The 11,366-nt window shown below is 39.6% G+C and overlaps 1 protein-coding gene and 1 non-coding gene across 2 annotated transcripts; both read right to left on the bottom strand.

Annotated features, from left to right (window-relative positions):
- Window positions 1-3,042: 3,042 nt before the first annotated feature.
- LOC114424085 lies at window positions 3,043-3,684 on the bottom strand. Its single transcript, XM_028390951.1, has one exon. The coding sequence runs from the start codon at window positions 3,682-3,684 to the stop codon at window positions 3,043-3,045; it is 642 nt and encodes a 213-aa protein (XP_028246752.1).
- A 6,429-nt stretch (window positions 3,685-10,113) lies between these two features.
- Window positions 10,114-10,220, bottom strand: LOC114424798. The gene has a single exon (XR_003669098.1). It is a non-coding gene; the product is annotated as a small nucleolar RNA R71 (small nucleolar RNA).
- Window positions 10,221-11,366: the final 1,146 nt, after the last annotated feature.

Raw genomic sequence — 11,366 nt, 5'->3', positions numbered from 1 at the left:
GTACCTTTGTCCCTTCTCTCTCCTCAACAAGCTGCCACGTGGTAGAAGAGACAAGCTATGATAGTAAAATTATTTAAGGAAGGCCTCGATCCCACAATGGATAGTTTATTAAAGCCTATAAAAGCAACCTCAAGAAACAACACAAAGCATAAGAATTCATTCATATTTTACAAGTGTTGAGACTCTGTTGAAAAAGTGTTGGACGCTCAAATATACAAAACTTTGAAAGTTTCATCCTTTGCTTAGCAAAGTTATCAATTGAATTCGAACTTATTTGCACATTCTCTCTTTGAGAGTTATGAATCTTGTATTCAATCAAATTGTTGTTTGGAAAACTAAGAGTGACTTAGTGATCAAATAATACTTAAGTGTTCTTAATCTCAGGAGGAGATTAACAGTAAGCAAGAAGTGACATAGAGAATACTTGTTGGAGCCAAGAATGGTAGAGTAAAAACTCGTTTGTAATTAGCTTGACATAGAGAATACAATGTTCATATCCATGTGGGTTACCAAGCCATAAACCAACCTAGCTCTATCCATGTTTAAATCTGAGGTGTGGGATGTGGGAGCTAGGATGGAGTAAGATAGGACACTCCATGTTTGAGCTAATGTGGTCAAGTCCTTTTTAAGGAGCTTCCATGGTTGACCTTCAACATTCAGCACAAAACCCTTGCGGGGAATACATAATCTAGCCTCTATCTCTTGATGGTTAGTCCTCAACCTGCAGAATCTGGAATAAGTGGGTAGAGACTCCCCCTCATATAGGACTACTGGTGTCTCAAGAAAATCATTGAAGCTGTCTGCATCAATTTTAATGAGATGTCCACTTACTTTGGCTTGCTTGGGTGATTGATCCTCCAAGTTGTACAAGTTGGCGTAGAATTCTTTGACGATCGCCACATCAATGCTTCCTTCTTGGAGGTTGGTGAGGTGTTTGTGTAGATTACGCCTCTCCAACTCCACTTTAAAATCGTCAAACTTAGTATGATAAATCTGCACATTTCTCTCCGGAAGGATATTCCGACCGAGAATGTTATCCATGTATCTGTTCCAAGCGTCCAAAGAATGGAATCGCCTAGTGTCATATTGAGCTTGAGGTCTGGAAGCTGAGCTCTTTCTCTTCCTAGATGCCATATGTAATGAGAAGAACATCAATTTATTAGACCAGAGTTTATTAAAATTTGAAAACAGAAAATAAAACAAATTGACAGTGTGCGCTTAGCGAGAAGAAACTCGCTTAGCGCGCCTTCAGAAAAATAACTCACCAGCTTAGTGCAACAGGGGCACGCTTAGCGAGTTATGACATAAAATTTTTGTTCTGCATAATCGGCTTAGCGAGATAGACACTCACTTAGCCCAGAGCAAATTTTCTTCACACATGCGCTTAGCGAGCACGACTCACTTAGCCTTATTCAAACCGCATTGAATAGGGCTTAGCCCAACATGGCGACGCTTAGCACGAGCAAAATTTCAGAATTTTACCTAAGTTATGTGGGCTTAGCGAATCAGACTCGCTTAGCCCAATAACTGCCACAACGAATTGCGCTTAGTTGAGATAAGCTAGGCTTAGCGCGAGGCAACAATAAAAAATTTGTCTAAGGTACCTGGGCTTAGCGAGATAGCACTCGCTTAGCCACAAGTTTGTCAGCACTGGAGTTTTCATTGGCTTAGCTCACACAGGTGTCACTTAGCCACAATGTTCATATAGAAGATGAACATTCAACAAAAAGATGAACTCGCTTAGCACAAACATGCTGGCTTAGCGAGTTTGTCTGGAAATGCATAAATTCAACAGATTTGATGAACTCGCTTAGCGCATCAGACGTGTTTAGTGAGATCATCGTGTTTTCCAGAAAAAACACAGAAGAAGAAGTTTTTCAACTTCTTCTTTTAGGCCTCTAATAAGCCTCTATCTGACATGCAACATTGTCTAAACTTCCTACACATTGAACTCCTAACAAAGTCCTAATTTTTAACTATTCTATTGACAATCTAACCCTAAAAATCAAATTGTTTAACCTAAGTTTTTCTATCCTAAAGTATTAACAATAGAAAAAGCATAAGGAAAGTCAGGAACTTACTTGAATTGAAGATGTTCACAATATGTTTGCAGAAGAATGCAAGATGGAAGCTCAAGATGCAATGTGAAATTTTTTTTTTAGGGAGAGAGGTTGCAGGAATTTGCTTCGTAATATTGGCTAAGTGTAAGTGTAACTGTTGTTACACTTAACTTATGCCATTTTCGATAGACTCGCTTAGCGAGTCTGTACGCTAAGCGAGTGAGAGAAACGTTTGGTTTTTCAAAATTCTCGCTTAGCGGGCCGACGCGTTGGGACTAAATTGAAATTCAAATTAATTTTTTTTAGCTGGGCTTAGCTCACAACAATGCGCGCTTAGCGAGATATACAGACGTCAATTCCTGCAACTCTCGCTAAGCCAGGCTCAAGACCGGCTCAGCAGATATAATGCATTTTGTATATAGAGGGGTGCATGCGCTTAGCGAGTAGCTTCTCGCTTAGCGCAATTCAGGCCACAACGAATTGGCCGTGCTTAGCTCAATTAAACCCATGAATTGGCCGAATTGAAGCAGGGCTCAGTGCAGGTATACTGTGCTTAGCGAGCAAGCATGATGCGCTTAGTGAGTCAGACACTCGCTTAGCCCAATGCAGACCGAACCGAATTGGGCATAGCTCACTCATGGCCCACTTAGCGTGCCATCAGCTTGAGAAATAGGGGTTGGAGCGCTCAGCGCAAGTAATACTCGCTTAGCACATGGAAGTGATGCAATCAGCATGAGTTATACGCTGAGCAAGTAGACTGTTTTCAAGAAAATTTTTCTAAGTTATTTTCAGTACACTTCCTCATAAAGTTTAAAACAAACCCCAATATCTATAATTCAATACAAGCTGATATTCCCCTTTTTTAATCATTTATAAGCAAGTTCCAACTTATGCAATGCAAGAAAAACAAAGTGAAAGAAATCAGAACTGGGTTGCCTCCCAGGAAACACTCTTTTAACGTCATTAGCTTAACACATATACCTCAATGGGTGATATCATATTTGGCCCTCACCTTCAGGACTTCCTTTTCAACCTCCTTCACTTGCAAGCAAACATTTTGGTATGGCACAGGCTTGTCTTCTTCAAATAAATCAAAATTGATCATCTGATCTTCAAAGCCCAATTCCAATTTCTTTCTTCCCATATCAACTACACAGCTTGCAGTTAACATAAATGGCCTTCCCAAGATTAAGGGAATGTCATTATCTTCATTGATATCCATTACAACAAAGTCTGCTGGGAAGGTAAAATGTTTTACTCTGTCCAGAATGCCTTCAATTACCCCATATGGTCTGGTAATGGAGCGGTCAGCCAATTGTAAAGTCATTCTGGTAGGCATGATTTCCAACTCTCCCAATCTTCTGCACATAGAGAGTGGCATCAGATTGGTACTGGCTCCCAAGTCAATGAGAGCTTTTCCCACTGTGACTTCACCTATTGAACAAGGAATGGTCAAACTCCCAGGGTCTTTGTGCTTCGGTGGAAGGATTTTCTGGATCACAGCACTACAATTACCCTCCACAACTATATTTTCCTGGTGAATGTACTTGTGCTTCTTTGTCAACATGTCTTTTAAAAACTTGGAGTAGAGTGGCATCTGTTGTAGAGCTTCTCCAAAGGGCATTGTTATCTCCAGTTTCCTGAAAATGTCTAGGAATCTTGCCAAGTGGCATTCCTTATCTTTCTTGGAAGGTACCAAAGGATATGCCACTTCCTTCCCCTCATTTGAAGTTGTTTCTTTTCTCTTGTCTCTTGCTTTGTCACTCTTACTTTTTTCCTCTTCTTTATTTTTTTTCAAATTTTTCTTTTTCTTCTTTTTCTTTTTGTTTTCCTCCCTCTATTTCTTTTTCATTGATAATTATTTGTTTTTCTCTCCACGGACTCCTCTTATCTTTTACCTCATCATTCTTTTTATCAGTAGTGTCCTTCAAAGCAACTTGTTCCTTTTAAGCAACAGTATCCTCATCCTCATCTGCCACAAGCTTCCTGCTTCTTGTCATAACAACTTTGCACTCTTCTTTGGGATTCTTCTTAGTATTTGCTCCAAAGTTGTTGGATAACTTCTTAGCTATCTGCTTAGCCAGTTGACCTACCTGGATCTCAAGATTTTTCAAGGCTGACTTAGTGCTCTTATGATTGGACATGGTCACTTGCATGAACTGAGCTAGGGTCTCCTCCAGCTTGGTAGCCCTTTGAAAAAGATTAGGCCCTTGTTGAGGTGGCTTGTTGGAAGGTTCACCTTAGTCCTTATTGAATTGATTACCAGGGTGTGATCTCCATTGACCTTGCTGATTGTAGGGACCTTGCTAGAAACCTGAGAATCCTCCTTGGTTGTACCCTTGCCTCTGCTGATTTCCCATATAATTAACTTCCTAATTATGCTCTTCAATGGAAATGCAATGGCCTGATTGATGAGCACCACCACAGATGGTACAACCTGCAACCTGCAAAACAAAAGAATGTGAAGGTTGACTAGTAGATAGTTTAGTTGGCAACTTACTAAGTGTTGATAACTCCAATAAGCTTTTCTTGGTGGGTTGATACACTCTATCACGCAAGATAGCATGATCACTAGCAGACATATTCTCAATCAATTTAGCTTTATCTTCCCTTATGTTGAAGCATCTAACAACTGCTTGGTTTATAGTCTCAGCCCATCTATAAACATGTTCAACTGAATTGGCTCAGAGAATCCATGAGTGGGAGTCTTTCATAACAAACCACGAAATCTCTCCAATGCCGCACTCAAGGACTCATCAAGGAATTGGTGGAATGATGAAATAGCAACCTTCCCCTCTGCAGTCTTTGACTCGGGAAAGTATTTCTTCTAAAATTTTTCAACAACTTCCTCCCACGTCTTCAAACCGTTGCCTTTGAATGAATGGAGCCACTTCTTAGCTTCTCTTGCCAACGAAAATGAAAATAATTTGAGTCTGATGGCATCATCCGGTACTTCTGCAATCTTGACGGTGTTACAAATCTCTATGTATGTTGCTAAGTGTGCATAGGGGTCCTCGTTTGGTAATCCATGAAATAGGTTCCCCTGTATAAGATGAATCAAAGAATAAGGATAGTTTATATTGTGTGCTTGGACTTCTGGCCATGCAATACTTGTAAAGAATTGCGACACAGAACTACTAGAGTAATCTTCAAGGGTAACCCTGTGTTGATGTTCTTCAGCCATGACAGAGGCTTCTGGTAAATCTGTAGTGGATTCCCTTGATGAAGGTGAATAAGATGATACAGAATCAGAGGATTGAGCTTCTTCCTCTAAAATGGACACTACTGTCCTATCTTGCAACAATTTCCTTCTCCTTTCGGCTTGGTTCCTTCTTAAAGTGGCTTCAATTTCCAAGTCCAGAGGAACTAGATTACTTGTAGGAGATCTATGCATACAAAATATTGACAGAAACAATGGTTATCCAATTCAAGAAGAAAACGAATATGAACGAAAACAAATATTCATAAGTAATAAAAGAATAACAATTAGAAACTTAAAGAATTGAACTAAACTTTCCAAATAGAAAGTTCCCTGGAAACGACGCCATAAACTTGTTCGACGACCGACAAGTGCACCGGATCGCTCAAGTAGTATGAAACGGTAAGTGAATACCAAGTATCAAACTCTCGGGGAACTTGTTTTACTTGGTAAAGCTGTGGTTCAGTAAATAGGTGTCTTGTGATAAAAGGTTGGTGTGTGGTATGGAAAAGTATGTAAACTAAACTATTCAAAAGCAAGTAGAGGTGAGTAGCGGTGTGTAAAGACAGATAGACAACTTGTTGGTCTTCCTACAGGGTGGACTGATGTTATTAAGGATGTTCTCTACCTAACAATGTTCTTGTGTTCTATGTTGTCTCTTGGACTACTAAACCCTGATGTCTCGCGCATGTTTAGCCTAATCCTAATCAAGCGTCGTCCTCAGATATCTCTTGTTGGACTAAACTTAACCAGAACCGCATTAAGACATAACATACCAAAAACTAAGTTATCGTACCCCGATGTCTCGTGAAAATATAATAAGCTAGCCCTGTCCTATCAAGTTCTAAGGATCACACCATTTCCCAATGTTGAGTGACCCTAACTAAGCATGCAGTTACGTGATCAAGGAAAAGGCACACTAGAATTGAGTACTGATAGCACAGTGAACACACAAAACATCATTAGATAAATATGAAATTATTTACATCAAGTATCCCATAGGAAGAACCAAATGAGGATTTAGCTCTCCATAGCAGGGAAGCTTCTTTTACAATAATGAAAAGAGAAAATGAAAGACTGAAGAAGTACAAGTAGTGGGGATGTCTCCTCCACCTCTAGAAATCTCACAATCACTCAAGATCTCATCCAAAGCTCCGCAAGATGGCTTCCTCGTCAAGCTCAGCTATCTCTCAATCTCTCCAAAGCCAAAACCAAAAGCTAACTCTATAAAAAGCTCACCTCCTCCCAAATTCGAGATTTCAGCTTTAAATAGGCAATCTTGCTGGTGGCCGCGCGCTTAGCACGAGATGGATCACTTAGCGCGCATAAGTGGCTTTTGGCTTAGCGCTAGTCTTCTCGCTCAGCATGGAGGATTGCAGGCGGTGCGCTTAGCGAGTTGACACTCGCTTAGCACGTCTGTATAGCTCATCCTTCTTCCAGATTCTTCTCTGTGCTCAGCCAATAGTGGTCGCGCTTAGTGGATTGCTCGCTCAGCGGATGTATTGGCTTAACGAGTTGACAATTTCTACACTTCACCAATCTTGCCTATTTCACCTGAAATTGAGATGGAAGGATCATTAAATGCACAAAATTGGGATACTAAGTACTGAATACCTGTATTGACAAGAAGTAATTACAATATTACAAAAAGAACCATAAATGGAAGGAGTTGTATACAATTTACAACATTTTTTTACACAAAAGTTAGTCGTATTAACCGACTAACAGGCTCTCACTCTTATCCAAAGAAAGACCAAGGTCAAGGCATCTTAGGGGCGACACCTTCTAAACCCAAAGATGATAAGGGGAAGACAATAGTAAAGCAACCCCTTAAGGCTAGTATGCAAGAGAAGACTAGCTCCATGAAGTGCTTTAAATGTCTTGGAAGAGGACACGTTACTTCTCAATGCCCTAAGAAAACCATGATTATGAGGGGCCAAGACATTTATAGTAGCCAAGATGAGGCTACTACTTCACCTTCCTCTAGTGAAAGTGAAGAAGCAAAAGGGGAAGAATATAGTGAAGAAATCTACCCACAAGAAGAAGGACAACCTTTAATGGTTAAGGAGGAGTGTAAGAAGGTAAGTCTCTCCTCCCAGAGGTTAGCTAAGAAGGAAAGTCATTTTACAATAAAGACAAACATTAAAGAAACTTCCCCTCTTAGGCAACCTCCATATTTCCTCTTTTGTAAAAAGACACTTGTTAGCATTGCCACACCTCTTGGGCTTGAGGTTATTTGATGTGTCATTATTTTCTCCTATTTCTTACCCCTTTCTGTCACCATTCCAATTACTGATTAGCCTTAATTGTCAAATTAATTTTGCAGTTTTATCATTTAGGCCTACTTGACTAATTCTGTGTTTTAATTTAATTTCAGGAGAATTATAAGCAATTGGGCTTGGATCCGGAATTGGGCTGAACCGGCTTGGACTTGAAGAGAGCAGATAATTTTATTTGTCGTCCAGTTTTATTTTATTTCATTTTTGGGTTGTATTTTTGTAATTGGGCCACCAGACCTTATTAGGCCCAAAAACCAGATTTGTAAGCTTTGGGGCCTAGTGACATTTAGTGAGCCCAGCTGCTAGGGTTTTAAGGGTGGTCCGGTTACTGTTCACGTAGAGAGAATGTAGGGTTTCATTTTTAGTTTTCAGTGTTACTGTTCACACACATGGTACTATTCACGTAGCAACTCCATTTTTGTTTTCTGCTTTTAATTCCTGTTTCGTTTTCTGCTTTTAATTCCAGTTTCGTTTTCATTTCTGTCTTCTAATTTCAGTTCATTATTTGCCTTCTAATTTCAGTTCATTATCTGCCTTTGATTTCCTTTTCGTTTCTGCTGTTAATGGAAGGTTGAATCTCTAGTGTTGTTTTCTCTTGAGGATTAAGCATAGCTCTCTTTGAGGTTTTGTTATTAATATTAAATTCTGATCCGTTTGCCCCTTCACCAATTATTCTGTATTTGTTGCTGATATTAATCCATGCATGCTTAATGCTTGATTAATTGTCTCTGTGCTTAATTAACATTCATGCTTAATGGACATGTGAGAGGGATTAATTGGTGTATGTGTTGCTTAATCACATAATGACAACCTTGTGTTAATTTTCGCTTAGTAAATTAATTTCGGGTTGGATTAAGTGGTTGAACTGATTAGGAATAAATTCTCGTAACCTAGGATAAGAGACTTGCATTTGAATCAAGGGGAAACAACATGTTTTAGTTCTGTTATTTTTTTAATTCAAGTTTGCTTGTTGTTTAAATTACAAAAACAAACAAACCCCCCCCCCATTTCATTACTATTTTATTATTATATGTTATGAACATTTGTTTGATCATTGCTCACTGGGAGACGACCTAGGATCACTTCCTAGATACTGCATTTTAATGTTTATTTGATTCGGGTGTGGCTCCGATCAAATTTGGCGTTGTTGCCGGGGAGTAGTGGTCCAAAGGTTCATAATTATGTTTTTTGTGTCTTTGTGTTTGTTTCTGTGTGTTTTTATAAAATCTGTGTTATGTGATTAATTTGCAGTGTTTAGTTGTCTTGTGTGTAGTTTTGTTGTTTAGTGTTGTTTGTGTGTGTTTTAGGTGTGTAGTGTTGTGTAGTGTTCTGTTTTGTTTTTTGGTCTTGTCCCCTGTTTAGGGGTGAAATTTTGTGGTTCCCCCCTGTTCAAAGGTGAAGAGTGTTGTGAATAGTGCTATGAACAGTGTCGAATTTTGCTAATTAATTAGTGATTTTTGTTTTGATAGCTAGAGTTGTTATTTTTGGCTGATTTTTTGTGTGGTAGTCTCTTTTGATCCATATTTTGTGTGAAAAATACCAGAAGCACTTGGTGTGGCTGAATTTGAGAGATACAAAAAATTTGGGAACTTGTTTTTAGCAAAACTCAAAACGGCCATAACTTTTGCTCCTGTTATCGTAATGACTATTATTATATATGCATTTGGGGTAGAAAAAATTTCCCATGCCGCCCCAACCAGCTAGCGCTGGTTGCAGTTCTCAGCGCTTAAGAAATTAGCTATTTACTAAGTTTTTTTTTAAAGTATTATTGTCCTATTTTTCTAAACTTTTCTTAGGCATTTTCATAGTTAGACTTTGAATTTTTGTTTAAAAATTTATGTGCTATCTTTTCATGATTTTAGGGTGTTGCTCACAAATTTTCAGCTCATTTGGATATCGTTTGAGTATAGTTGTAGTTTTACCCCTAGTTTTACCCCCTTTTTACCCGTGGTGCTTGTTTGAGAAATACATGATTTGCTGCATATAGTGCATGACTAGGGGAAATCCAGGTGATTTACAACCCTTTGATCCTGAAATAGATAGAACCTTTCATAGATTAGTTAGGCATAGTGTGCATCTTGATCATTTTGAGCATTCTGAGTATTCTGAGCATTCGGTGCATTCTGAGCATTCTGTTGCTGGTGATTCTGAACATTCTGATTTTGAGCATTTGGATGCTAATTTTCATACTAAGAACATGGCTCAATCTCCACCCCGTGAGAGGACTCTTAGGGAGATGGCTGCACCTAACTTCACTTATGAAAGCTTGTGCATTCAATATCCTAATGAGGATGTTCCATATGTTCTCAAGACTGGACTAATACATTTGCTGCCCAAGTTTCATGGTCTTACAGGTGAAGATCCTCATAAGCATCTTAAGGAGTTCCATATTGTCTGTTCCACCATGAAACCCCCTGATGTTCAGGAAAATCATATCTTTCTAAAGGCTTTTCCTTATTCTCTGGAGGCAGTGGCGAAAGATTGGCTGTACTACCTTGCTCCCAGGTCCATTACCAGCTGGGATGACCTTAAGAGGGAGTTCTTGGAGAAATTCTTCCCTACATCTAGGACCACTGCCATCAAAAAAGACATTTCAGGCATCAGGCAACATAGTGGAGAGAGCTTGTATAAGTATTGGGAAAGATTCAAGAAATTATGTGCAAGCTGTCCTCACCACCAGATTTCTGAGCAACTCCTTTTGCAATATTTCTATGAGGGACTTAGTAACATGGAGAGGAGTATGATTGATGCTACCAGTGGTGGAGCTCTTGGTGATATGACTCCTGTTGAGGCTAGGAATCTAATTGAGAAGATGGCTTCCAACTCCCAACAATTCAGTGCAAGAAATGATGCTATTGTCCTTAGAGGAGTCCATGATGTGGCCACAGATTCATATTCATCTGCTGAAAATAAGAAGCTTGAGGGAAAACTTGATGCCTTGGTCAACCTAGTAACTTAGCTTGCCATAAATCAGAAATCTGCATCTGCACCTGTTACTGTTGCAAGAGTCTGTGGTCTATGTTCTTTTGCTGATCACCATACAAATCTCTGTCCTTCTTTGCAGCAATCTGGAGTCAATGAGCAACCTGAAGCCTATGCTGCAAACATTTATAATAGATCCCCTCAGTAGAAAAATCAACAACAACAGATTAATTATGATCTTTCAAGCAATAGATACACTCTAGGTTGGAGGAATCATCCAAATCTGAGATGGGCAAATCCTCCACAACAACAACAACAACAACAACAACAACAACAGCCTGTCCTTCCCTTCTAGAATGATGCTGGTACAAGCAGGCCATATGTTCCTCCTCCAATGCAGCAACAACAACAAAGACAACAAGCAACTAAGGCCCCTTCTCAACCTTCCTTAGAGGAGTTAGTGAGGCAAATGACCATCCAGAATATGCAATTTCAGCAAGAGACAAGAGCCTCCATTCAGAGTCTAACAAATCAGATGGGGCAGATGGCTACTCAGTCCCAAAATTCTGACAAATTGTCTTCACAAACTGTGCAGAATCCGAAAAATGTGAGTGCCATCACCTTGAGGTCTGGCAAGCAAATTGAAGTGCCTCCACCAGTAGCAGCACCTGCACCTGAACCTGTCAAGCTTCATTCTACACCTGAAAAAGAGGATGAGCTAGCTGCACAAAAGAGAAAGCTTCCTGATCATGAGGGAGCTAACAAAAATTTTCATGCAGGTGGACTTTCTTCGAGTAGTTCTGACTTGCAGCAGCCTCCTATCCCTCTTCCATTTCCACCTAGAGCAATTCCAAACAAAAAGATGGAAGAAGTTGATAAGGAGATCTTGGAGACCTTCAAGAAAGT

This window comes from Glycine soja, chromosome 8 (assembly GCF_004193775.1).
Source record: "Glycine soja cultivar W05 chromosome 8, ASM419377v2, whole genome shotgun sequence".
NCBI classification, from domain to species: Eukaryota; Viridiplantae; Streptophyta; class Magnoliopsida; order Fabales; family Fabaceae; genus Glycine; species Glycine soja.
Note: the sequence above shows the minus strand (reverse complement) of the source record. Positions and strands in the feature narration are given on the sequence as shown.

Excerpts from the sequence above, each read along its gene's own strand:
- LOC114424085 (XM_028390951.1), bottom strand. The coding sequence starts at position 3,684 with ATGCCCTTTGGAGAAGCTCTACAACAGATGCCACTCTACTCCAAGTTT.